The sequence below is a fragment of the Macaca fascicularis genome, chromosome 12, assembly GCF_037993035.2.
Source record: "Macaca fascicularis isolate 582-1 chromosome 12, T2T-MFA8v1.1".
Taxonomy (NCBI): domain Eukaryota; kingdom Metazoa; phylum Chordata; class Mammalia; order Primates; family Cercopithecidae; genus Macaca; species Macaca fascicularis.
This window is the reverse complement of record NC_088386.1, coordinates 115,419,170-115,445,830: the sequence shown is the minus strand read 5'-3', so window position 1 is coordinate 115,445,830 and position 26,661 is coordinate 115,419,170. Positions and strand designations below refer to the sequence as shown.

At 57.9% G+C, this 26,661-nt stretch overlaps 3 protein-coding genes across 50 annotated transcripts in view; all 3 read right to left on the bottom strand.

Moving 5' to 3' along the window:
- Positions 1–6,371: 6,371 nt before the first annotated feature.
- GMPPA (GDP-mannose pyrophosphorylase A) lies at positions 6,372–14,454 on the bottom strand. Of its 24 annotated transcripts, none has more exons than XR_012421517.1 (13): positions 13,878–14,454; positions 13,326–13,385; positions 13,126–13,223; positions 11,775–11,878; positions 11,316–11,502; positions 10,911–10,970; positions 9,155–9,285; positions 8,009–8,143; positions 7,816–7,913; positions 7,601–7,667; positions 7,290–7,382; positions 6,940–7,108; positions 6,372–6,663 (listed from the first exon to the last, which is right to left on the bottom strand). XR_012421517.1 is itself a non-coding variant. In XM_065526151.2 (13 exons), exons 2-13 carry the CDS (start codon positions 13,363–13,365, stop codon positions 6,563–6,565), a joined length of 1,263 nt encoding a protein of 420 aa, XP_065382223.1. In that variant the 5' UTR covers positions 13,366–13,385; positions 13,878–14,454; the 3' UTR covers positions 6,372–6,562. The 24 variants fall into 24 exon arrangements, 17 of the variants coding, with proteins under 17 accessions (XP_065382223.1, XP_073866396.1, XP_045223713.1 ...); XR_012421518.1 differs by having other exon boundaries at positions 13,326–13,380; positions 14,095–14,454; XR_012421520.1 differs by having other exon boundaries at positions 11,775–13,034; positions 14,382–14,454.
- Positions 14,455–15,062: 608 nt separating this feature from the next.
- On the bottom strand, positions 15,063–17,261 carry SPEGNB (SPEG neighbor). The gene is made up of 5 exons (XM_065526152.2): positions 17,122–17,261; positions 16,857–16,984; positions 16,223–16,530; positions 15,489–15,630; positions 15,063–15,299 (listed from the first exon to the last, which is right to left on the bottom strand). The coding sequence occupies exons 2-5, from the start codon at positions 16,982–16,984 to the stop codon at positions 15,161–15,163; spliced, it is 717 nt and encodes a 238-aa protein (XP_065382224.1). The 5' UTR covers positions 17,122–17,261; the 3' UTR covers positions 15,063–15,160.
- Positions 17,262–19,712: 2,451 nt separating this feature from the next.
- Positions 19,713–26,661, bottom strand: part of SPEG (striated muscle enriched protein kinase) — a 58,859-nt gene continuing 51,910 nt past the window's right edge. For 24 of the 25 annotated variants that reach the window (XM_074010257.1, XM_065526142.2, XM_065526143.2 and 21 more), the window contains 10 exons: positions 25,029–25,145; positions 24,677–24,844; positions 24,442–24,564; positions 24,131–24,298; positions 23,414–24,017; positions 22,708–22,947; positions 22,400–22,623; positions 21,472–21,547; positions 21,083–21,232; positions 19,713–20,749 (listed from right to left, as the gene is read on the bottom strand). In XM_074010257.1, the coding sequence (XP_073866358.1) occupies positions 20,557–20,749; positions 21,083–21,232; positions 21,472–21,547; positions 22,400–22,623; positions 22,708–22,947; positions 23,414–24,017; positions 24,131–24,298; positions 24,442–24,564; positions 24,677–24,844; positions 25,029–25,145 (2,063 nt within the window). In that variant the 3' untranslated portion in view covers positions 19,713–20,556. Of the gene's footprint in view, positions 20,750–21,082; positions 21,233–21,471; positions 21,548–22,399; positions 22,624–22,707; positions 22,948–23,413; positions 24,018–24,130; positions 24,299–24,441; positions 24,565–24,676; positions 24,845–25,028; positions 25,146–26,257; positions 26,508–26,661 lie in introns of those variants that run through there. The other variant, XR_012421513.1, reaches the window with a different exon arrangement.

The window sequence follows — 26,661 nt, the reverse complement described above, 5'->3', positions numbered from 1 at the left end:
CTGGCAGAGTGGGGCAGGAGAGCCCTAACGGGTCTGCTGTGTTCTTGTGGAGGGGAACAGCCATGTGGGCCATCATCATAGGCAGGGGTGGGAGCCTCAGTTGACCGGCCAGTAGGGGATGCATCCGTGCCCCCAGGGTGGGGGTGGCAAGAATCAGTGCTTGTGCTCTGGGTCCCCATGTGAGAGCATGTGCCCTCACAGGGGAGGAAAGGGGGGCTGATTAATCCGGGCGCTAATGAGCAGCAGGGAGAGGAAGCATGGACGGGCGGGGGGAGGTGGCTCCATCGATCCAAGCCGCGGAACCAGCAGCTGAAAAAAAAGTGAGAAGGGAATCGATCTGAGGGAAACGGCAGCTGCTGGGGATTAGAGCCCGAGGTCCACCCGCGGCCCAACGGCCACCCCGCCCCCTGCGTCAGGCCTGGCCCTGCAGCCTCTGCCTGGCCCCAGGGGAGGGGTCCAGGGATGGCTCCCTTGGCGGCCAGGAGCCACTTTGCCCACCCTGGCTGCAAGGCCAGGTCAGGCCCCATCACCAGCATGGAGCCTGCCCACACACCCAGCCCTGGCCACGCACGGTGCCCTGCCTAGGTTGTCCCTAGCCTTTAGGCAAAGTGGCTTCCCCAGGGACCCCACAGCTGGGCTTCCCCACAAGCCTCCGATGAGTCTGGGTCAGCTGGTTCCCCAAGCTGGGAAGATAAGACCCCTGGGGCAGGGTGCTGCATCTGGCTGGGACATAGTGTCCCAGAAGGGAAAGTGGGATTGGCATTGGACGAAGCCGCTGAGTTAGCACTGAAAGTGGCCAAGTGACCACAGACAGCCCCCTCTCTCTGTCCCATGCCCAGGTAGCCCCATCCTATGCTCTCCCCTTTCTGGTAGACTTCCAGACCTTTCCAGAGCTCCCCCGCACTGTTCCTCCCCATCTTTCTCTCTCTTCCCCTTTCTCCTAATATTGATTTTTCTTTACTGTTTTTTTTTTAAAGGTGACTTAATTGCTTTTTAAGGTTACTTCAGTCTGGGGCCCTGCCAAGAAAGCGGGGAACTGCCCCCCAAACTCTCCCCAGCACTCGTTACTACCCGGAAGTGCATACGTGTCTCTGAATTCCCCCACCATCCATTGAGATCTTGGGGTCACACTTCTCCGACAACATACTGGCCTCCACCATGAGACAAATCACACCCTCCTTCCTCCTGAGGGATGGCAGGACGCCTTCAACCTCTATAAGGAAATAAATCGGGTGGTAACTGGGTATAAGGGGCATGTGGGGGGTGCTGTGAGGGGAGCTCCAGGCTGCCAGGAAGTGGAGCAGCAATTAGCTGCATGCACACCCCCACCACTGCCCCACAGCCAGCTGTCTCCAATTGTTCCCAAGCCCCCAGCTCCAGTCTCCCAGATCTCCAGGAATCTGGTGATGTTCTGGGGGAGTGCCCCCATCCTTCCAGCTCATCTCTTGACCTTTCCCTTTACTTCTCACCAGGCCCTCTGGCCCCCTCCCTGTCTCTCTATACCCCCTTCGCCTCTGGCCCCGTCCCCTCTCTCCTCCCTCTCCCCGCTTCCCTGCCTGCCTCCCTCTCTGCCCGGCTGCAGTTGGGTGATAATCTCCCTCATTTAGCCTCCCGGCTGCTTCCCCGGCTCATTGCCCAGCTGGTCCCTGGGGCCCGGCCCAGCTTCTTCCCCACCCCCACCCCAGCCCTGCGCCCAAGCTCCCCCACCCCTCCCTGCTTCCCCCACCCACTCCCGGGGGACCAGCTGCCCCTTGCAGTGAGGCATCAGGGACAAGTGTGGCTGGCCAGGCCCTTAGCTGGGTGTGAGCAAAGGGGGCGGGGCTGTTAGGGACCCTGGACTGCGAGTGCGGGGGAGCTGGGTGTTGCGGGGTCAGAATGTGAAGCCTCATCCGAGGTTCCTCTGCTCTCCGGTTGTCCCCATTCCTCAGATTTATTCCCAGTGCAGTTCACCCGCCTCTGCCCCCCAGGGGATGAGCTTCCTGACAGTGAGAATGAGTGGTAGTTGGACTGGGATGAGGTTTGGTAATGGGGCCAGGTGGGGGGCGCGTGCAGAGCGGGAGAGAGACAGGGAGAGCATGGAGATTTTGTTTGGGCAAAATGCCCCAAAGGCAGACCCAGAAACCTCCCAGGATCCAACTTGGGGGGTTCCAAGGGCGCTTTCTCAAAGCACAGGAACCCCCAAACTGATACCCAGATTCCTTGCCTGGCTGGCCCCATTCATAAATGCTATGACCCCCCGAATTCCTAGACAGCATTCTCCTAAAGGTGCCCAGCCTCCCCCTGCGCGCAGAGGACACCCTCCCCAGCCCAGACACCTGGCCCTGGTGCGGACCAAGTGGTGAGCCAGTGTGGGACAGATGTGGGCGGGAAGGGACCAGGAATGGGGGGCTGGGGCCGGGGCTGGGCCAGGCCTGGCTGGTGAGCACACAGCGGTGACAAACGGGCTGTGCGGGGGCCGAGGGGCGGGGGGCGGACGGTGGCTGATTTATCTGGGTTATTTATGCCGTGGACGAGGCAGGAGAAGCGGTTAATGAGAGTCCCAGCGAAGGGGGGTGGGGAGGCCCGAACGTGATCTGAGGCGACTGAAGAGGGTTAGCGTCCCGCCACCAGGCCCTGCCCCCACTGTCCGCCAGTACTCCCTGCACCCCCACCCCATCCTCCTAGGGCCAGCCCAGCCCAGCACCTTCTCCCGAGTCTCATACCAACACTTCCCATCTCCTTTCAGGTACTCCCAAGCGGAGGCAACGGGTCCCTGGGACTATAAGGACACCAGGTCCAAGACCAGATGGGGGCATCAGGAGGAAGTGGGGAAGACACCAGGAAAGGGAGGGCAGGAAGATGAAAAATCCTGGCTGGCCAGAAACTAGCAAAGTCCGTGGGGCCTGCAGGGGAGGGCTGGGATGGACACAGCCATCGTGGGAGTGGGTGTGCAGCTGACAGCCTCAGAGCTGAGGCTGTGGAGGGCAAAGGGCATGGGGTAGAGAGGTGGTGTCAGCCAGTAGCCACAGCGGGGGCCTGAGTGGCAGAGACAGGCTGGCCGGGAGGGGGTGCTGGTCAGAGAGCGGAGAGAGCCAAGGAAGGAGGGGAGAAGATCCAGGAAGGAGGGGGAGAGGGCTTTGCAGCAGTGAAAGCTGCTGGGAGCAGATAAGGCGGCACAGCAGCAGGAGGGATTAGAGCTCAGAGGGGAATGTGGGGAGCGGCGTGGGATGGGGGGGCAGGGAGGAGAAGGTTGAGGGCAAGACACTAGGGCCAAGGAGATAAGTGGGAAAAGTGAGGGCTGTGAAGGTGGCAGGGTTTCATCAGGGGCCAAGAGGCAGTCATCGACGGGGAGAGGAGAGAAGGAATTCCTGATCCTTCTCTCCTGTTTTGGGAGAGGGGGACCTTTCTGCCACTGACGGAGCCCCTCCTCCACTACACCCCATGCATGTCGGGGGCAGCAGAGAGACGCACTACCAAGGGTTGAGAATGGGGGGGATTTTGGGGTGAGGGCAGTGGCAGGGGCCAACCCTAGCAGCTGAGCTGAAGGCTAGACTGAGAACACACAGCACCCCCTTGAGGTGGCCAGTGGAGCACAAGGGTGCTGCAGCGATCAGTGCTGGCACCGAAACCTTGTAGTGCCCAGGCTGTGGCAAAGATCAGTTTCAGAGGGGGCTTCTTCATGGGGAGGGGTGTGGGCTTGGAAGGAGGGCAGATGGCTTCCTAGGGATCATGCCTCAAACTCTAACACCCCTCACCACCCCCCGCCCTCCTGCTCTCTGAGCCTCCCAGGATGTACTTGGGGTGGGTGAGGCCCCCCACTCCCTCCAGGGCAGTTCAGAGGTGGCCATGGCGGCAGAGGGGAGCCTTGGGGAAGGAAGGGGAGCAGGAAGGGCTGGGGGAGGGGAGCGGGGGTGGCGGGCGGGGCCGGGTAATTGCATGTTTGCCAGTTCTCCTGTCTCTGCACACAAGGGAGCGTGTGCCGGTGGGTGTAGCTTCGCCTCAAGGAGTATGTGTCTGTTGGCAGAGGTGTCAGTGTGTCTGTCTCAGGGGTTTGGGTTCTCCTTGGCCCCCGCCCACCCCTTTCCCCCCTTTGTGTTTTGGGGAGTGCAGCTCTGGGAACACCCAGCTGTGCTCCGTGCGGATGCAGCAGATGTGGCGGGGCCCCAGCTGTGCCTGCTTCCCGGAGAGGGGGAGGGGGCTGCAATCTGCTCCCCCGATAATGGCTGCTAAGTGCCAGGGGGAGGGGATTGAGATGGAGGTGGGACTGGGTCCCCCAGCAGCTTGGCTGAGGGACGGGAGGGAGATGAGGGCTCTGCCCCCACCCCACCCTGTCCTGGCCAGCCTCCCCCAAGTCTGTGTTCTTGGCTCAGCCTTTCCCCCTTGGCTTGCTCCTGAAGCCCATCCAAATTTCTCTCCACACTCTGTCCCTGTCCCCGGCTCTCCTCTCCTGTCGCCCCATCCAGCTTGGTGCCAGGGACCCACCCCCCTCCCCGGCCCCCAGTTTGCTCCCCCTCGCTGATTTTACAGAATAATCTTTTTATGGAAACTGAAAAAAGCACTAATGGCAGGAGCGCACCCCTCCCCCGCATCCCTCCCCCGCTCATCCCCCACTTCCCACCCCAGTTCCCTCTTGCTTCTCCCTTCCCAGACCCTCCCCGGGCCAGTGCCCTCCTACTGCTACACGGCCAGTGACGGTTGGGCACAGGGTCCCAGCAGCGGTGGACAAGGGGGCTCCCTGCACCCCGTCCAGGGGCAGGTGCTCCATCTTGGGTCTCTCAGAGATGGATGGGACTGTAGGCCCCTCCCAGCACAGAAGTGGGATGGGGAGGAGTGGGGGCGCATGTCCTTCTTAGACGCCCCCCAACCACGGTGACTGCTTCAACCTGGGGGGCATGTTACAAAGACCTCAGCTTCACTAGCGACACCCCCCTTCAAACACTGACCCTTTCCCCTTCCAGTGCCTCTCCCCACCGTGTCCCCCCCACACTGGGTCTAGGAGGAGGATCCCGGGGGCCAGGGTCTGACACAGACTTATTGGATTTCACGGTGTTTTGCTGAGAAAATAATTAAATTATCATATTTATGATAGAGCTGCCATGGCCTCTGCCAACCACTCGGAACAGAAGGGTCAGGACTTGGGGGGAGGAAAGGGAAGGGACCTAGCTCCTGGTCCTAGGGCCCACCCTCTCCCAGCCCCTTCCTTGGGGTGATGACCCCAGCCCAGAGTGGGACCTGCAGCCCCTCCCACTCCCACGAAGAGAGATAATGAAGGTCTGGGCTGGAGGCCGGGACAGGAGGAACTGAGGAACTAGGGACAGCTTATAGGTCAGGACTGCTACACCATGTAGATTATTCCCCACACACTGGCGCAGAGCCCACGGGACCTGAGGGACCTGGGAGGTCATATCTAGCCCAATCCCCAAGTCACCCTCAGTCCAGCTCCTGAGAAAGTGCAGCTTCCTAACTGCTGGGCTACGAAGCTATGAAACCCTGGGCTCTGTCCCGGAGCCTGGTGCTGATAACAAGGCCCCGGCACCCTGCCGCCTGCCACCCCTGCCTACTGCCAGGACCCCCTCCTTTCTCCCACCCACGCCCTGCACCCCCCATTCTCTTCGGGTAATTAGATTCCTCTCAATTAGCAGATTACGATCATTACCAGCTCATCTGGCAACACAGCTCTGCACCCACAGCTGGGGAAGGGGGGCACCGAGAGGGGCACATGGGGGTCATGGGCAAACATGAGAGATGGCTGGGAGAGGAGGGCTGAGGCCTCCCAAAGGGCAGGGCCAGGAGGACAGGAGGTGGTGAGGGCCTTCCCAGAACAGGGTGCCTCCCACTGTGCTTCGAAGAGAATGGCACCAGCTCAGGCCCACCCAGCCTGCCAGGGGAGTGGAAGACAGAGACATGAGGCCTCGAGTAGAGGCGAAACCCCCACCCTGCCAAAAGCCAAGCTGGGAGCAGATGGAGCTGGCAAAGCGGAAAACCGGCCAGGGCTGGGCTCGGCAGGAACTGAGCAGAGCGGGTTGTCGGGATCAGCCTCTGGGCCTGTGGCCCCAGTTCCTGTGCCCGCTGCCCAACCGAAATCCTTCACCCTTCCCTTCAGAATCCTTGCACATGGGGGCCTGAGCCAGGCTCCGTGGGGAGGAACAGGGAGGCAGGAAGGCAGGGGCAAAGGCGGGGGCCAGGCAGGCTGGGGAGCCTTGAGGGCCTTCCTCCCGAGCAGCGCACGAGGCTGAGGCAGTGGGAGGGGGAGATTTACCAGGGCTCCAGATTCATTATTCATGAGCCCGCAGCAACGACTCCAATTTAAATGCTAATGTGGGGGGGCCTGACTCAGCTGCCCTGCTTCCGCCCCCACCCCCAGCCCAGACATAAGTAGAGTCCGTGCTGGCTCCAAGGTTCATGGGGTTTATTAGGGAGTCGGGAGGGAGAAAGCCCAGGAGTCCCCAGGCCACCCACATTGCTCCCTGGCGTGTGACGATCCTGCCTGGCTTTCTCTGGTCCTTTCTAGACAGAGGCTGGCCAAGCAGGAGGCAGCCTCAAGGGGAGCGGGTAGGAGCTGGAGGCCTTCTGGCAGCCCCACTCAGAGGATGATCTGGTTGGTGAAGCTTCGGCTCAGCTCCTTGTGTGGCAGAACAATCGAGTTCAGGATGAGCACCTCGGCAGGGATCCGGACTCGGCAGCCTGCGGCGTGGATGAGGGCATCAGGGGAGGTCATGGGAGGGGAGACAGGAGCAGGGAGCTGGGGGCCACTGCCAGCAGGGAGGGACCCCTCCTGCCCATCTGTGCCCCTGGCCTCATGCCCCTGGTGACTCACACAGGGCCTGGCACACAGCAGGCCCCTGGTAACTGTTTGCTCAAAGAAGAAACACGCGTGCACACGAGAGGAATGAATGCTCCCCAGAGTCACTGGCCATCAGCTGTGGGGTTCCCCCAGCCCTGGCCCCCAGGAAGCCATACCCAGGATGGTGATGGCAGGCAGCAACTTCCCATCCTTGAAGAGGCTCTCACTGTCCATGCGGGCTCGGGGATCATTGGGGTTGGGGTCATTGGGGGTACCCTCCACGCGGGCCCAGCGTCCCACGGTGCTCCCCCAGCCCACAATGCTATGCAGAACACACGTGTGCTCCTGCCAAAGAGGAGGGTGAAAAGTAAGGGGAAGGGGTAGGAGGCAGCAGGAACCAGAAGGTGTGAGGTGGGGCCAGATGCAGACCCCATGGCGTTCACCCTTCTCTGTTCTTGGGGGAATACCTGGGCCCTCCCCGTAGGCTCTTGGGGTGTCACATGCGGCTGTGTCTGCTGGTGCCTACCTGTAACGTGGCTCCATGGAGGACAATGCTCTCCCGGAGCCGCACACCCTCACCCACGGTCACCCCCTTCCCGATGGAGACGTTGGGGCCCAGCTGTGGAGAGAAGCACACACCATAAGCCCTGGAGGGACTTGGAGGATCCCCAAATCCAACTCCCTTCTAGAACAGATAAGGCAGAAGCGACCTGCTCGAGGCCACACAACAGGCTGTGACAAAGTGGAGAAACCAGCACCCAGAACTCAGGCAGTGTGGGCACCCTCCATCCATCCGACCACCACCCTCCCCTCCCTGGGGCTGGGCCCAGCACTCACCACAGCCGAGGGGGCCACCTTGGCAGTTGGGTGGATGTACACATTCCCTAGAAGCAGAAGAGAGGCCCTGGGGGCAAATATCCCAAACCGAATTTGGATCAGGGAGGGGCAGGGATTGAGGCTTCAACTCTGGACTCGAGGTCAAGAAACCTGGTTCAGAGGGCAGAGGGGCTGGGGTGGAAGCCAAAGGTTAGGAATTGGGGCAGGTTGGGTACCTCGGATCCGTGGGCCCCCTGGGGTGTGCTTGGCCAGCCGTTCTGGGTGAGTATCCTGGTATCGGCTCAGGTAGAGGCGGGAGGCGTAGAGGGCTGAACTGGGGGCCACAAGGGGGGCAGGGGCTCAGGGGTCAGCAGGGCCTGTGCCCACCACCCCAAAGTTTCAATCTCCAGGGGACCCAGCCTTCCATACCCGGCGGACTTGATCTGGCTCCAGATACCATCAGTGAGATGCACGTATATCTGGCCCTGCCCTGCCAGGGCTGAAAACACATCCTGCTCTAGGCGGATGGTACCTGCCCCTGGCCACAAGCCTGGTGAGTCCTCCCTGGCAGAGAGGAAGAATGCTGACATCAGTCCCCCGGCTGAGCCCCGGCTGTGGGGCTAACACAGTCTCCCGGGGACAGGAGTGGGAGGGATTCCCACCACCTCTCTAAGCCCCTCTCTCCAGGTCTGGTCCGGTCCTCTCCAAAGGGCTGCTCTCATCCCAGGAAACTCTCCCAGCCAGTCCCAGCTCGGGTGGGTGCTATCACAAGGGAGCCCCAGGCAGAGGCCTGCTTCCCATCCCTGCCCCATTTCCAGAAGGAGTTCCCCCCATTTTCACATTCTCGTCCCCATTCAGCCCTTTACCCCCTCCAAGTTACCCTCCCACTCATTGGATGGAATGAAACACAGACAGACTCACCCCAGAGCAAGGCAGCTGGTGAGGGCAGAGACAGTCACAGAAAGAGAGGGAGAGAGAGATGGTAGATGCCAGCTCAGCAGAGACAGAGACAGAGAGGCCAGGAGAGATGGAGAGGGAAGCAGAGACATGGGTGGGAGTGAGAAATGGCTATGAGGGGAGGAGGCCTTACATGGGGCGATGTGGGGGTAAGGCAAGGATCCCTAGAAGGGAACAGCTTCTAGCCCTAGGAGGGAAGACCCTGGGACTGGCGAGCAGGGCTCTAGGTGCTCTGTTCCAAGAGGAGCCTCAGCCTGAGAGTGTGCATGTCTGTCTGTGTGTGCACGTGCACACGTCTGCACCCGAGCGTGTGTGCGCCCAACTGTGTGTTGCCGTCTGTTCTGAAAGACGTCTCTGGGACACTCAGGGCTTGGCAGAAATGGACCAGAAGGGGAGTGGGCAGGCAGTGACAGAGGAGGAACTGGGATGGATAAGGAAGAGGGACAGAATGAGGTTAGAAGGGGAGGGACTCAGGAGGCTCTGCTGGAGATGGCAAGTGGAGAAGGGAAAGGGGAGGAGGAAGGTGAGCAAGTTGAGATGGAGCCTGCAGAGACTGGTATGTGTTGGGGTCCGTGACTGGGGGTACTTGGGGTCACAGGGCTATGGGGCCTGCCTCACAATTGCCCATCCTGCTGATTACGCTGGAAGACATCCCGAAGAGGCTTCAGGGCTTCAGGAGAAAAGAGGTAGATGCCGCAGTTGATGATGTCACTGATAAATGTGCTGGGTTTCTCCACATAGTGCAATACCTGTGAACAGAGCAGGCTGGCTTCAGTAGAAGAAGGGACTACTGCCACAGTCCCCTAAGACCCTCTGATTTCCAGGCCCTTCCTGCCTCTCCTCCCTGCTGCCAGGGTGGCCTGGCTAAAATGCAGTGCATGTCCGCAGCCTACTGCTGCCTGGCTTTAAACCCTGAGATGACTGCCCTTCACCTGATTCACCTTCAGATAAGTCCAAAGTCCATGGCTTTCCCTGCCTGATCCTTCCCACCGCCTACCTCTCAGACGCGTTTCCACCCGACTGCATGCCTGTACCTGGAATGGCCTTTCTCATCTCTTCATCTGGAAAGCCCACCTTTCCAAACCCAGTTGACACGGTCACTCTCTCTGTGCGTCCTCTCTTGCTGGCCCCAGAGTTAGCTATTCATGCCTGGGCACTCCTGAGCTCTGGCCACACCTCACCCTTGGCATTGTATCATTTGCAAAAGTTGGCTTTTGATTCTGTCACTCCTATTAGACTAATGGTGCCCATGAGGCAGGGGCTGCACCCATTTGGCTCTGTTTCTCTCACACCTACCTGGTGCTTAGCACAAAACTATCTATGTGTATGTGTGTACATGCATGTGTGTGTGAGTGTTTATATGTATGTTTTATATTAAAGCACGAACCAATAAAAGGGGTATGTGAGACCAGGTATGGTGGTGGCTCATGCCTATAATCCTAGCACTTTGGGAGGCTGAAGTGGGTGCATCACTTGAGCGCAGGAGTTCGAGACCAGTCTGGGCAATGTGACGAAACCCTGACTCTACTAAAAATACAAAAATTAGCCAGGCATGGTGGCACATGCCTGAATCCCAGCTACTCAGGACGCTGAGGCAGGAGAATGGCTTGAACCCAGGAGGCAGAGACTTCAGTGAGCCGAGGTCACACCACTGCACTCCAGCCTGGGCAACAGGCTAAAAAAATTTAGCTGGGCGTGGTGGCTCACACCTATAGTCCCAGCTACTTGAGGGGCTGAAGTGGAAGAATGGCTTAAACTTGGGAGGTCGAGGATGCACTGAGCCAAGATCGAGCCAAGATCGCACCAAGATCATGCACTCCAGCCTGGAAGACAAAGTGAGACCCTGTCTCAAAAAATAAACAAATAAATAAAGGAGGGAGGGCTATGTGAAAGTCAAGAGGAGTAGGAGAAGGGAGTTTCACAAACCAGGAGAGAGCCCTGCTACCTAGCCTATCATGTTCCTGCCTCCGGTATGTTATTTCCTACCTCCAGGCCTTTACACCTGCCATTCCCTCTGCCTGTAATACCTTCCTGTCTCTGTCATGTAGACAAATGGGACTCCGCTCAGACCTTGCTTCCTGCAGGAAGCCCTCCCTACTCCTACCCTGGCAAGGCTGGGCTGGGCCCCGCCTTGGTGTTCCCATTATGCACTGTGCATACATTTATTACAGCACCACCTGCAGGAAAATTAACCATTCCCCCCTCCCCCTGGTCAATCTCTCTTAAAGGGATGTAAGATGATTAATCGGGAGCGTCTCACCTGTCTGACAAGACTAGGGCCCACCCCATACTGTGCCAGCATTCTCTAGAGGCCTGAGGTAGAGGGGATGATGACACAGAGTAGGCGCCCACCCAGCCCCCTCTCCGCTCTCACCTCATGTGTCTGTGGATTCTCAACGATGCAGCCGTAGTTGAGGGACTGCGTCCTGTTAGCCTGAAAGACAGACACACCCGAGATAGTGACCTGCCTGCTCCAGGGCAGCCACCTCTGTTTTTCCTTTCTTTCCCTCCCCTACAGCACCTGGCATGCAGCTCTGCCACTGACAGGCCTTCAGCAAGGGTGGAAACTGACAGCTGCCCTCCCCCTCCCTACTTCTAAACAGCCAGAGGGCTCGGGGTCTCCACTAACACCTCCATGCCTGCCAGAGCAGTGCATCTCCCTCCTGACACCAGCTCCCACACCAACGCCCAGGGTGCCCCTGCCTCCCCAACACCCTGAATTCCAGGAAGCTCTTGGGGTCACCTCCTCTACACCCTCCAGTCCTCCTGACCCCCTCACCGTAGTGCCAAGGAGTAAGAAAGGGTGACGCTGGCGTCGGTGGGCTTCCAACATAGCACTCAAGGGGAAGTCAGAGCAGACATCAGCATTAAGCACGAAGAATGCCTCGGGGCTCCCAGCCAGGATCTGGTCTCGAAAATGGTAGAGACCACCCCCTGTGCCTAGGGGGGCAAATTCCTGCAGGTACCTGTCCCCAGGGACCCAAGAGCCAGCTCAGTGGATCTTAGGAAACAGACACCATGAGCCAGGGCACCTGACCCCCACCGCCTGCTACCAGGAGTACTCCTGCCCAAGGCCCACAGAGAAACTCTATATATTCAGGGATTCAGTGATGTCCAAATAAGAATCCTTCTACTAGGTGAGGATGAACTCTGGCAAATGCTGACTCAACCCACTCCCAAGAATTCAGAGGCCTAGGGCATCCTCCCCACCCCCATATATGAGTGTGTGCACAAACACCTGACTGGAAGGTTAAACTCCTGCTGGGCGGCTTCTAGGAACTGGGTGAGGGGCTCATCAGGTTGGTAGAAGCCAATGAGCAGAATCTCCTGCATCCCAGGGACCTGAGGAAAAGGGAAAGGCTGGGAGGAAGAATGTCTAACAGGAGGTGATGTTGGGGAAATCCTTAGGGCTGGCCCAAAGTCCAGAAACCAGTTTTAGTCTCAGCTGTGGGGTCCCAGGGCACTCACCACTCTGGGCTATTTTCTCCTCTGGACAATGAGGAAGTTGGAGGAAGTCGGAGGCCTGATCTTTTTTTGTTTTGTTTTTATGAAAAAAGGTCTCGCTCTGTTGCCCAGGCTGGAGTGCAGTGGCATGATTTTGGCTCACTACAGCCTCCACCTCCTGGGCTCAAGCGATCCTCCCACCTCAGCCTCTCGAGTTTCGAGGACTACAGCCATGTCACCACCTGCCTCAGCCTCTAGAGCAGCTATGACTACAGCCAGGCCACCACATCTAGCTAATTTTTAAACTTTTTGTAGAGAAGGGGTCTCTTGATGTTGCCAAGGCTAGGCTAGAACTCCTGGCCTCAAGCGATCCTCCCAACTTGGCCTCAAAAAGTGTTGGGATTACAGACATGAGCTACCATGCCAGGCCTGATCTTTCAATCAATTATTATTACCCCCACCAACCAGAACTGGGACTCACTCTAAGAAAGACTTTGCCTACCAAGCTGCATTAATCCATTCCCCGCCCCCCGCCCTCATTTTTATTATCTGTCAGCTTAAGCTTGAGATCAGCATGAGGTAAGGGTACCATGTATCAAGGGTCTGTGTTGTACTAGGCATTTTACAAATGTCATTTCTAAGCTTCACCACCCAACAAAGTAGGTCTAATCTCCCCCATTTTACACATAAGGAAACTGAGTGTCAGAGAGGGTGTGTTATTTGTTGCAGGCCTCACAGCAGGCAGAGACTGAATTCAAACCAAAACCTTGCCTGTCTCAATACGAAAAGCAATAAAGAAATGAGCATCACGGTGATCAAGGATATGAATCTGTGCCTGGTTATCATTAAGAGTCTCCATGCTACGGCTTTACATTGTCTCCAAGATCCTTGCCTGATCTCACATTCCATACTTTAAAAATAGGAGTGAAATCTGAGCAGGAAGAGGCCAGATGAGAAACTAGATTAGGGGAAGACAGCAGGGCAGCTGCACAGCATAACTTGAGGGGGCGCCATTCACATTGTCATCTGTGAATGATGGTCCTTGGAGTTATGCCTGGTGGGAAGAGATTATGGTTGGGAAAGGGGGAAACATAGCATGAAGATGAGCAGGAAGTGAGGGGAGAGAGGGGAGCCCCTGAGGTTACCTGGGCACAGGCTTCAATATGATGTTGGATCATAGGGACCCCTGCCACAGGAAACAGTGGTTTGGGCACCTCAAAAGACAAAGGTCTGAAGCGAGTTCCTGGGAGAGGAGAGAGAACGTTTTGGCTTCCTGCCTTCCTCTGCCCCCATTCTGCCTACCACACCAGCCCAACCTCCTCCCCCCATTCCCCTGGCACCTCACCCTTTTGAGGGCCTCCAATCAGGATCACCGCTTTGAGCATGATGGTGACTGCTACCTAAACTTCAAATCCCAACAGAGAAATCAAGCTCAGATCTCATACCCCAACCAAGCCCCAAAACCCAAATAGCAACACTTAACCCTCTCCCAAGATGTAAACCCAAAGCTCAATATAGTCTCTGCCTGGACCCAACACCTCACAAATCCCACACATCTCAAATCCCAGCGGAGAAATCAGGCTCAGATCTCACACCCCAACCAAACCCCAAACCCCAAATAGCAGCACTTAGCCCTCCCCCAAGATGTAAACCCAAAGCTCAATATAGTCCCTGCCTGGACAGAACCTCACAAATCCCACACATCTCAAATCCCAACCCAGATTCCAGTCGGCCTTCAAACCTCACAGTGATTCCTCCCAAATTCTGAAATTCACGCCCCACAATTTGATCTCTAAAAGACTTCCCTCTGGCCATGAACAAATTCTGCAAATTCAGAAACCTGGCAGAGACCCCCTTCTCAGACCCAAACCTCAAAATACTGAAGCCTCAAACTCACTGATTCCCAAAGTGTTGTGTCTTCATTCTAGATATTAAGCCCTGAATCCCAGTAGTGAACCCTGAATATTGAACAGCAAATCCCGAGTGGGCCTCAGATATTTAATTTAAATCCTGAACGTAACCCCCAAGTACTGAACTAACACTGATCTGAATTTGGCGAACCCCTAATCCCAGGAAAAATCCTCTATATGTTGAACATGAATCCTAAAACTAACCTCTATATATTGAACCCCAAATCAAAAGACAGGTTTCCTTGGCATTTCAAACACTGAACCTATTGACCCCCCTCCAGTCCTAATACGGATGACTGGCTGGGTCTAAATCCCTGGATTCGGAGGACTGCTTGATTGCTGACCCTCTGAACCCCACAACTGACTCTGTCCAATAAACCCTGGCCTCTCATGGCCAGGGATTGTGGGACCAACACAGGCGCGGGCGCACCCACGGCCAGCCAGGACCTCGGAGCCCACCCTCTGTCTAGAGGCTGTCCCCCGCCCCTTACCCCTTCCGCCACCTCTCCACCAGCTCCCTTTACCACTAGCTCCCTTTACTCCAGCTCTGCCGCCCGCTACTGCAAGCTTCTTCCGCGCACGTGTCTTCTCGCAAGTCGCGAGAACTCATTCGCAGGTTCTGCCGGGAATTGTAGTCTGAACTTTTCACCGCTTTCAAACTTAATGGGAGAGGAGAGCGGTGCTGAAGTCCGGGGGCGTGGCCAAGGTATCGAGGGGCGGGGTTAAATGAGAAGAAGGGTGGGGCCTGAGAAGCACAGCCTGGAACTTAAAGACTGGGACCAGAGCTGTCGGGGAATGGGCACCGGGGCAGCAGCCGAAGTGAGAAACTGGGTCCCAGAGGAAAACGGGACTAAGGACAGCAGGGGGGTGTGGCCAGCCCTGGAAGGGGCGGGGCCGGGGGCAAACAGCCACGAGGGGCTGGGGCTGGAGGCGCACAAAAGAGAAGGCGAGGTCCCGGGCCCAGCCCCCGGTCCTGCTGGGAAGTGAGGGCGCCTTGGACGGTGAGGGCAACTGTATCAGGTTGACTGTCTGAAATGCAGCACGGCGCTGGGCGCTCTCCAGACTTTCCTGTGACTCCAGCAGGCTGTGACCTTGGCGTGGGGGTGTGGAATACGTGTGGGCGCGGGTGCAGGGGAGAGGGAATGGCGACGTGGAAGAGCAGAACAGACGCGGAGGGTCAGAGAGCCGCTTTATTAAGCAAGCTAGAGGAAGGCTGTGGGTCCCACCACCCCCAGGCTCGGCGCCAGGGCGGAAGGTCCGGGGATGTCGTTCAGGCTACGTCCACGCGAGCGAAGCTCTGGTCCATGCCCAGGCTGTTCTCCACGTACACCTCGTACTTGCCGCTGTCCTGGGGTGTGGCCCGGCGAATGGTCAGCGTCGTGGTGGTGCTGCCGATCTCGAAGAACACCCTGCGGAGGGGTGGCGGGGAGGAGGGCGGAGCCGCGGTCAGTACAAGGGCGCACTAGGCCGGGCTCCTTAGCCAACTCTGTTCCTCGCCGCCCAGTCCCCGCCCCCATCACGCTCGTCAGATTTCTGGGCTCAGTCCCACCCAAGTTCCAGCCCCAGGCCCTGCCCATGCCGCAGGTCCCAGCCCTCGCCTGTCATCCTCCTCGATGTCCTCCCCGTCCTTGGTCCAGCCCACGTCGGGCGCAGGCTCTCCCAGGATCTCCGCAGTCAGCGTCACGGTGGCGCCTTTGCGCGCCTTAGTGTTATCGGGTCCCTTTTGAATCTTCGCCGGGACTAGCGGAAGGAAAGGGGAGCGAAACCCCGTGAAGGACCTGGAGATGAGGCAGGGCATCACTTCCCCAGCTAATACCCGGCACTAAATACAGATGCTTTTAAACTCACAGCGTGACGTTGAGCAAATCATTAGCCTCTCTGGTTTCATCTCCTTGGCTGTTAAAGGGACTTATCCCTACCTCTCCTACTTCTCGGGGTCGAATAGAGGATCAAGAGATAAGGCGGGCGAAAGCCCCTGAATGTTTTCACACATCTCGCGGTGCCTCAGAGACCGCTCCGGGTAGTGGAAATTGCCCAGAGTTGGGAGTCAGAAGACCCGTGTCCAACCCTGGCTCTGCCTCTGACTTGCTGTGTGACCTTGGGGACCTGGAGCCGCGTGATGGAAGCCCACAGAGGACTGCTTAGCCCGGTTGGGGCTGGATCCCGAGGTAGGGAAGGACGCACTTGGCTGGCGGCGGCGATGTGCCCAGGCCGTGCCCGGCGCTGGGCTGGCAGGGACCCTATAGCTAGGCCCAGAGGTAAACGCGCAGCTGGACCGGGCTGCGGGCTCTGGCTGGTCTGCGCCCTGGCGCTGCGCCCGGGGCGCGCGTACCTTCCACGAGGATGCGCGCCGAGTCGGAGCACTGGCCGAAGGGGTTGGTGACGTTGATGCTGTACTGGCCTAGGTCTGCCAGCTCGCCGTCGCGCACCACCAGTGCCACCACGTCAGGGTCCTCGAAGATGTAGCGGTACTTGGGCCCGTCACGTAGCTCCTTGCCGTCCTTACTCCAGCGGATGAATGGGTCCGGGAAAGCCGAAATGCGGCAAGTGAGCTTGGCCGCGCTGCCCTCAATCAGCACCACGTCCTTCAGCGCCTCCAGTACCCGCGGCGGCCCCTTCTCGCGCAGCTCCTTCCGGGACCTACCCCCGGGCCGAGTCAGGGTCCAGAGCTCCCAAGACAGGCCCGGCCGCAGCCCTTTCCGAGAGTGCACCATCTCCTGCCTGCCCCCTGGGCCCGCCAGACCCCTAAACGTGTGGCTTGGTAGGGAAGAGGACTGCTCCTGAACTGCTGCCCTGATAGGATGATGCATTCCTGCCGGCCACTCCTCCACATCTCAGTAAAGACCCTCCCCTAAAACCAGTCATTCTAGAGGCTGCTGAAGCCCCTCAGCCCTTCCCCAAAGCCCATTCAAGAATGCGCTCTCTGCAGCTCCCTTCCTCCACAGAGCTCCGGGGTTCCCTCTTACCTGTGGCCTCGGTAAGAGGCCTGGATGCGAATGGCCGCACTCTGGACCTGTGGGTCATTGATGTCCAGGGTACATCCAGGAGGTGGGGCCGCAGCCACTGACTTTTTGGCAGGAGCTGCTTTAGACATCTGGAGAGTGGGTGACAAATACGGGGGTCCAGGTTGAGACAGAGGGTCCCACCTTCAGCCCTTTTCCTCCATGGTCAGAACATTCAAGGGGGTGGAAGAATGGGAGTGTCTGCGGCTTCTCTGAGGATAGGACTTACCGTGGAGGGATTGACCTAGGGACTTGAGTCGCCTGGCTGGATTGCAGGCAGCACAGAGCCCTTCTGGATGGCACAGTAGGGGTGCAGGCAGGTGCTCAGCCCTGGGCTCGGTTTTATACATCGCTCCCCTCCTTGCCTTGTTTGGCGTGGTTGCCCCAAGCCCCCCGGGACCCCATCCCCCTCCCTCTGACCCAAGCAGGCTCTTTATTTAGCCTGCGGATGCCTGGGATGCTGGCTCAGCCGCTGGGCTAGGCCCGTGGGGGGAAACCCGAGCGGCTCTGGGGTGCACCTCGTGTCAGCACCTGGACAACTGGACAGCTGGATGCTGCCCTGTCCCCTCCCAGGGCAGGGGGTATCCATCCCACTCCCAGGAGGACCAGATTCAGCCCCTAGCTGACAAGAGATCCAGCTTCCTACTGGGGCAGTTTTTCACTCAGGTTGGGCTCTGGATAGTCAGACAACACACCCTGTTGGTAAGGGGTTTGAGTGTTTCGGGGGTGTCCCTGAATAAAGCCAGAGTAGCAACGGGCTTGGGCCTCAGGGCCCCTACAGCTAATGGCAACAGGGACACGTGGCTGTCAAGACCAATCCAGAAGCTCCTTGCTCTTACCCTATCCCCAACCCCAGGAGTCCAGGGTTGTCACTTCCACACTGTGCCCCCTGGTGGTAAACTGAGATAAACCGGGAGGGGACGGGAAAGATTTTTTGAGAATAGCAGCCCCTCCATGCCATCCCTATCCCCACTCACTCCCCTCGATGTCACATGGTAGGGGCTGTTTAGACTGCACTGTCCTTGGAGATTAGCACCACTAGTGGCTCCAACCCTAGGTCTGCCCAAGTCCTTTTTGGGGGCATAAATTGGTGCATCGGGGCATCAGACCACCTGGGGTGAAGGGGTTCAGTTAACCCCTCTGGGGCTTGCCTGGAGGCCAATCTGCCCAGGCTGGGCACCTGGCAGAAGCATTGCTTCCATTCATTGGAACTACCCGCCCTAGTGTGGGGGCACTGTCACCTTTTGATCAGAGCAATTTTGACATAGCTCTGCTGACATAAATTACCTTTGCTCCTCTGGGTTTGGAACAAGCAGTTCACATGCCATTTCCAATGGAGATGGGAAGGGAGCTCAAGATCAGAGGGGGGACGGGAGAGAAATTTTACCATTTATCAAGATACGAGTTCAGGCACCTCATTTTTATACAAAACACTTGCAGTGTGTAGGGGATTGGAGATTCTCACAGGCAAACTGTGTATCTTCATCGCTAAAATGACAGGTAGGCAAGGCGTTGTTCTGGTCCCTTCCAGCTGGCTTTAACATCCTGTTATTTTATGATGATGAGGATTGCCTCTTCCCTGGGGTCCTGAGAAGCTAGAGAGGCTGGGCTGGGCTGGGCAAAAGGGTTGTCTGAGCTGGAGTCAAGGGGCCCTCATCCTCCGTCAGCAATACAGTGGTGTCAACTCTCTCTACCCTGGTCAGAGGCTTTGTTCCTTTTACTTTGCCAAGAACAGAATTTTGAAGGTGGGGATGAGGGGAGCATTTCCTCTGGAGGCAAGGAGATCTGGGTCCCCGCCAACCCCCAAACCCCTCATCCCCAACCTCAGGGCAGGGCAGCTCAGTCCTAGGTCCCAGTGACCATTCTATGGCATTGCAAGGTTGTGGCTAGAATCAAGGTGCTTTAGCACCCAGCAGACCTCCTAACTTGCCATGTGGACAAGAAGGTCCAGGCTAGTGTGTCCCTTAGTCCTAGGAAAATGCTAGACACAGCAGACTAGAGCACTCCCATCTGGTGCTCTCCATGTGCTCTGATTTGTGCTGTGACATGGAGGGCGAGGGGCGTGGGCCTGTCCTAGTGTTTCTTTTTGAGATGGAGTCTTGCTCTATCACCCAGGCTGGAGTGCAGTCGTGTAGTCTTGGCTCATTGCAACCTCCACCTCCCAGGTTCAAGCAATTCTCCTGCCTCAGCCTCCTGAGTAGTTGGGACTACAGGCATGCGCCACCACAACTGACTAATTTTTGTATTTTTAGTAGAGATGGGATTTCACCATGTTGGCCAGGCTGGTCTTGAACTCCTGACCTCAGGTGATCCAGCCACCTTAACCTCCTTGTCCTGGTTTCTTCTGCAGCTCCTCACACTACCTACTCTTGCCAACCATCAGGATGCAACCCACTCTGCTCCAGGGGTCAGGACCAGAACTCCTGCCTGTCTTCTGGGCAGAGTGAATGAGGCTGAGCCAGGATTGGGGTGAGGGCTGGCCTATTTCAGAGCCCAGCATCCCCCACATTGTGATGAAGGAACATGTGACAAGAGGTGGCGGCTACCAGAGCCTGGTTGCAGGGGTTCAGTGGATCTGCCAGCATTCCAGAAACTGCAAGGGGAGAAGCAGACCACAGTCTCCCGTCCCTCCAGGAATAAGGAGAGGTGAGGGGCCAGGAGGGTCAGAGGAGGGGGTTGGAAGGACCCAAAGTGCTAGCTGGTATATCCTGGAATGTGTGTTGGGGAATGCCCAGAGAGGGCTAAATGCCCCTGTCCCGGACTCAACGCTTCCCAGCAATCTTCCCCTCCAGCCATCCCTCCCAACAGACACACAGGTTATGCTGCTTGCCATTTTTATTTCCTTGTGACAGACAGACAGACAGCTGGATGGCTGGGAGGGATGGTCAGGACAACATGGGCAGTAGGGATCGGATGGAAGGGGAAACTTCATAAAAGTCAATAAATAAATAAATATGAATGGGAAGAAGGCCAAAGGCCATGGAGGGGTGCTGGGGGCATCCTTGGGCCAACAGAGAGCGCCGGGGGCTGTCTCCACTGGACAGGAGGATACAGCGAGCTGAGTGACCGCTGGCCTCCGGCTCTCCATGTTTCTCCTCTAAGGGATGCTGACAGCTGGCCCACCCCACCTCCACCTGAGTCCTCTCTTCTCCCTCCACCGCCTCGCTGCCTTCTCTCACGTCCCAGCCCTGGGCCCTTGCCACTGTATCTGTGTCCTGCCCCTGCTTTGCCATACTGACTCCCAGCCTACTGCCCTGACACCCTGGGTTCCTTCCTCTTCCTCCTCTCCAGCCATGCCCATCTTCCTTGGTTCTCCCTGAGATGCACTGATCCCCAACCCAGAACCTTCCTAGAGCCTCCTCCTTCCTGTCCCTCGACTTCTTTTCCTCTCCACTTCCCCATTCCCCTCTTGTCCCTCTGCCTGTTCCCACCCTGCCCAGCCTGGCCAACGGGTCTCCCACTCTGGCTTTGGCCTGGGGTGGCATCAGGTCGAGGCCCTGGGGTCTCTGTCCTTGCAGGTCTATGAGGTAAGAGCCCGGCCAGATGCTGCTGCTGGTGGTAACCGAAGCCCCAGGCCCGCCTGGCTCAGCGTGGGCCCTGGAATGTCCCGTGGCATTGGTGGAAACCCCAGTTGAAGCCCGAGGCCTGGCTGTGGTCCGTGCCTCTAGGGGCCGCCAGGGTAGGAGCGCAGCAGCACCTTGTGGCGGGTGGCGGCCTCAGCCCGGCGCCGCCTCTGCTCACCCAGGAACTCCTTGAGCCGGTTGGTGGTGAAGGTGAGCGTCTGGCGGCGCAGTTTCATCAGGTAGGCGTCCTGCAACCATGGGTGGGCCAAGCAGTCCTGCAGGGAGGGCCGGCTCCTGCCAGGCAGAGCCAGGGATAATGAGCCTGGAAGGATGGCTCTGGGAGTTGCCAGGGCTCTGTCCTCCTGCAGACCCATGTCCCAATCCTGGATCCACCCCTACATGTGTGATCTTGGGCAGCTCAAGAGCTCAGTTCCCCAATCTCTGGAATGGGGGCAGTGATTCTGCCTTGCATGGGGTTGTCTCAGGCTTTAAATGGTAGGTAGTATGACCACTTAGTAGAAGCAGCAGACTTCTTCCTAAGAGCAGGGGAGGAGCTGGGGAATCTCTGGCACAGGCCGGGCCGGGGGCAGGTGACACTGGGAGATGGCAGGTGTGGGGCTCACTCACCAGGGATGTACTGAGAGGACCTTTCGCAAGAAGAGGGTGGCGCTCTGGGATGTGTTGGGGTACAGCTGGAAGGCATCAAAGCGGCCCCCCACAATCCGAGCCTCCGTTTCCTGGGGGTCTGGCTCATAGAACGGGGAGCGTCCACTGAGCCTGTTGGGGAAGATAGCTTGACTGACATAGGCAGACTGGAGGCCAACACCCAGGCCCGGAAGGACATTAGTGTCGGGTGCACAGTGCTCAGGGCCATGCTGCTCTGTACCTGAGTGTGAGTGTGCGGTGTGATGTGTGTACAGAGGAGGTGGGGCATGGGGGAGAGGGTGTTGGCAGAAGGTGAGTCCGGGAGCTCACTGTGTGGGCAGAGAGGGCTGTGGCAGGTAGGGGACACTCACATAATGTAAGTGAGCACACCCGCTCCCCAGATGTCCGTGGCAGAGCCGATGGGTTCTCCCTTCACCATCTCCGGAGCTGACAGGAGACAGAGGCCAAGCTGACCCAGCTTCCTGGTGGCAGGGAAGTGGGGGCAGGGGAGGTCCCTGGGTGCTTGAGCAGCAGGACAATGCCCAGGTCACCAGACCATAGGAATGACCAAAGTGGCAGGCCCTGAAGCCCAGTAGGCAGGACAGAGGTGGTGGCATACCCCAAGAGACATATGGGACACCTGAGGAATTAGCCTGGGCACAAAATGGAGGGGGTCCCCAGAACTCCAGAGGGGCTGAGAAGCAGGGTGACAAGCTCCCTTGGATTAGCTCCAAGGTATGGCTCCCATTCACAAAGAGTGTGGCTGACACCAAGATTAAAAGCCTTCAAAATCAGCCTGGCTGGTTCTAATCCTAGACCTGCCACTTCTAGCTATGGAACCCTGGGCAATTTACTAAACCTGCCTGGCTCTCCATAGCCTCGTCTGTAAAGTGTGGCCTGTAGAACCACACTAAGGAAGAGCGATCATGAACGTCAAGCACTTAGCAGGTTACTCAATGTAGCTGGTTCTCCTTATTTAAATAAAATAATAATTGATTCTCCTGTCTTTTTGGCTTTAGCGAATCCCGTCTCTAGCATTTATAATTGTCTGATTGCACAAATCCTTAACATCAGATGTACACCTCAGTTTCCTCATCTGTAAAAGGGGGCTAATATTGTGCCACACTCCAGGGTTATTGTAAAGATCAATTGGAAGAAAAATCCACATACTTCATTCATTGCTTGCATACAGTAATCACTCAATAAGTGGCACATATGTAAGTGAAGTGGGGTGAGCCCTGGCTGCTGCCTCTCCGGCAGTGCCCTGTCCCCACCCTGGCTGGCAGCTGGTCCCCTCACCCATGAACTCCAGCGTGCCCGTGCGGTGGCCAAGGGGCCGAAGGGCCTGGGGGTTGTAGGGCTGGGCACTGCCGAAGTCCACGATCTTGAGGGCGTTGTCAGGGGCCAACAGCAGGTTGTCTGGCTTGATGTCTAGGTGGAGCACATGGCGGCCGTGGAGGTAGTCCAGGCCTTGTAGCAGCTGCGCCACGTAAGTGGCCACGTCATCCTCAGAATACCGGAACCTGGGAGAGCAGGGGTGGAGCAGATGACACCCGGCCCAGCCTCCCCTACCTCTTCCTCCCTACTCCCCCAGAATGCCCAGCTACCTGTCACTGAGCCCACAGAGGAGCTCCCGGTTGCCGCAGCTCTCAGCAATGAGCACGAGGTACCGAGGGGTGATGTAGGCCTCGTGCAGGGACATGATCCGCTCGTGGTGCAGGGTCCGCAGCACCTCGTACTCCTGCAGGACCCGCCGCTTGCCCTCGGCAGCATAGGGCACGATCTTGGCCACGAACGTTCGCCCCGTGGCGTTCTCCCGGCACGCTCGCACAACACCAAAGCGGCCCCTGTGTGTCGGGGGGAGGGTCACCACAGGCTCAGAGGAGAGGAGGGGAACACTTCACAGTGAAGGCTAACGGAGGAGAGCAGGGACCCCTAGGGGCAAGAATGCAGCAGTTCCGGTGTGGGCTCCAGAGTTCAATCCTAGAAACCAGGCTTCGAGTCCCAGCTTTGCCACTCACTGGCTCTGTACCTTAGGTAAATCCCAGAACTTCTCTAACCTCAGTTTTGCCACCTGTGAAATGGGTGATGCTAACAGCGCAGTGTCTCTCAGAGTTGCGAAGATTCGATGAGATCACATGGCTAAAGCCCGCAGTGTAGTCTGGCACATTTAAACTCAATGATGCTAATAACCCAGGTCTCAGCACCTCCCCTCACCCCAGCCAGTACAGTCTGGTCTTCTCTCCGAAGCCATGCGCTCCAGACATTTGACCCACTCCCCTATGTCCTCTTCCCTTCCCCAGCCCTGCTTGCCTGGCTTTCTCCTCCAGGAAAGTGTAGGGTTTCTGAGGGGGGCCCTGTCGAAGAGTGGTACCCTCAGGCCTGGGAGAGCTTCGGGGACTGCTCCCAGGGGAGCTGACCACCTCCTTGGCCGGGCTGAGACTCCGCACAGTCACCTTGGTAGGCTCAGGAGGGGGCTCAGGGGCTGGGGGCTCAGGGGCTGGTGGTGCAGACACGAAGGAAGTCACCACATACACAGGAGTAGAGGAAGACGCTGGTTTAACCCCTTGAGGAGTGGAGGCTGGGGTCGGGGTCCCAGTGTCAAGGACGAAAGACTTGGGCTCACTTGGGGTGACCTGGGTACTGGGTGGGGTGGGCTCTGCTTGCCGGGCAGCCTGCAGGCCCCTGTGTCTTCGTGGAGGGGTCTGGGGTGGCGGACCCACAGCCTTGAGCGAGGACAAGGCCTGGCTGGGGGCTGTAGGGGGAGATGAGGGGCTGACAGTGACTGACGGGGGGGTGGGGGCAGCAGGAGCTGGGGGTGGGGCCAGTGAGGTAGGAGAGTCAGGAGGCGGGGCCCTGGCTGGCCCTGAGGTGACAGGGGCCTCTTGGTGGGCAGCAGATGGCACAGCTGAAGAATCTAAGAGACAAAGAAAATCATCACCACGGTGCCTTGGGGCAAGGCCATGGTGCTCCCCAAGAACCCTATGCTCAGGGCCCCCTTCCTCCCCCACCCCACACCATTGCACTGACCTTGAGTGCCCCTGACAAAGACCTTCTCAGAAGGGTTGCTGAAGGGCCCCTGCCCAGCACGGTTGGCACAGGCCACACGGAACCTCACAGTCATGCCAACTGGCAGGTGGCTCACATTGTAGTAACAGTCGGGGATGCCTGAGCTCACAGGGTGCCACACAGACTCCCCTATAGGCAGTATGGGGGAGGGGCTGAGGTCACAGAAGGGGTGACGCCAGCTCCCACAGTGCTATCTGTGGAGCCCGGGAGGGCACTGGCCTTCCCAAACTCCCCCTGCCGCTCCCCCCACCCTCCGGCTGCCCCATCCTCACCATCCACTCGCCGCTCCAGGGTATACGTGCAAGGTGCCCGGCTGTCTCCCGGCTTCCACAGCACCAGCGCCGTGTCCTGGTAGGTCTGGGGCACCTCTGGAGGAGCTAGCTTTCCTGGGACTCCTGGCAAGAGAAAGAAGAGTCCCAGTGAGCCCCTACACCCTAGCTAAGAGCCCCTCAAGCGCTGCCCCGCCATCCCCCTCACTACCCCCCTGGGGCCCTGCCCCAGGCTCACGGGCCACAGCCACGGTACAGGAGCTGGTGATGCTGCCCAGGACGTTGGTGGCGGAGCACTCATAGAGCCCGGCGTGCCGCTTGCCCACCCGAGGGATGCTGAGCAGCTGCCGCCCATCTTTGCAGGACACGATGATCACTGAGGGCTCTGACCTCAATGACTTCTTGTCTGGGGACAGGGAGAAGCAGGAGGAGCTGCTGAGTGAGCTAGCACATGTCCAGGCCCCCTCACTCACTCCCTACTCCAACATCCCCACAACCATGCTCAGCCCCCACCCTGGCCTAGCCCCTCCCATCCCCTGGGCTCAGGGCCACTTGCTGGCCTCCCTCTCTGTGGGAGGCAGTTTCCTTACCTTTCATCCAGGAGATGTGCGGTGCAGGGCAGGCTGCTGGCAGGCAGAGCAGGGTGGCTGCCTCCCCCTCCAGCAGCACCTGGTCCTTGAGTTTGATGTGGAAGACTGGGGGGAAGTCTGGAGGAAAAGCAGGGACAGCCATCTGTCTGTGGGGGCCCTGACCCACTTACCGCTGAGGGAGGGGTGGAGAAGGCCTGCAAACAGCCATCAGGAAGCAGGGTGAAACCTTGTCTCTTCCCAGGCAGATGTGGAAAGTGGAACCCCAGGCCATGCCTTCAAGAATTTTCTTTGGGGCGAGCATCACTTTCCCCAGGCCCTCACTGTGCTGGACTGCCTTTTCCTTGCACTGACTATTGACGATGCTACTTATGTCATGGGTTTGTAAATCACTGACAGCAGGGCCTGGCACTAATTAAGCGGTCTATAAGCATTTGTTAAATAAAATAAAAGCAAACAAATGTTGAAAAATTATAATGGTTAAGATCCTGCAAGACCCACCCTCTCTGGGGCACAACAGGGCAAGTGAGAAAAGAATTGAGGTGAGTTAGTGACCTGAGCTGCGATGGGACCGAATGAGGAATGTTCTTTCAGAACATGCAGTCTCAAAAGAGTTGCAGTCTAGGAAAATGTGGGCAGATCCTGGAAGTGTGTCGGCCTCCAGGCCCCTCTTCCCACCTGCCATCCGGGGACAGGGTCGTAGGTCTCCTATATACTCCTTCAGGTCAATTAAGTGGTGAGAGCTTTTGAAGGGGCAAGAGACAGTATCTGCCTGACCTTGGGCAAGTCATTTACTCTCTCAGAAGCTCCATTTCTAATCTGTAAATCAAGGAAAATAATACCGCGCCCACAGGATTCTTGCTGTGACAATTACAAGGCATGTCAAGTGTCTGCCATACAGTAACTGATTATAAATACTAACTTTTCTTGTTGCTAGCATTATCTCAATAATATGGCCAGCAGAGAAGCCTGGAGCAGACGCCCAGGGAAAGGCTGTTTCAGCAAAGCAGAGAAATTGCCTTCACAGCCAGCTGGTGGCTGTGCACATGGTAGGGCTAGGGATGAGACCAGTTTTCCTTCCTCCAATGTAGCCAGCCTGTGACTCCTTAGTGCCCTGAGGATTTGAGTGCATGATCCCTGGGAATATCCCTTTAGAAGAATCCCAGTTCGGCCATGGGGGTGGTGGGTGAAGGGTGGGGATAGGGGAGGACTTGGGGGTGGATTTTATTCACCTGGGCAGAGAAAGCTGAGGAGCCTTGGGAGCCCCAGCTGCTGCCTGTCTGAAGAATTGTGGGGGACTGGGAGTGGGGATGAGCCAGGCAGGAGAGGAGTACTCAGCAGGAGTGGTGATCAGGATGGCAGTGTGCCCCCTTCCCGCTGTACCCCACTGCTCCCCAAGGAGGGGTCCCACACTGAGGCTCCAACAAGGCAATGTGAACACAGTTTCTCAATGGCTGCCTCCAGGCCAAGTGAGGGTACTGGCTAGCAGGGAGAGAGAGAGAGAGGCCACCTCTCTCAGAGGTGAAAGTGACCCAGGCCCAGCCCTGCCAGCCCCGCCAGCCCCACCCCCATTCCCAGGGGCCAGCCCTGGTTGTTAAAGTGGACTGGGACAGCCTTGTTTCTGCAGAGAACAGGG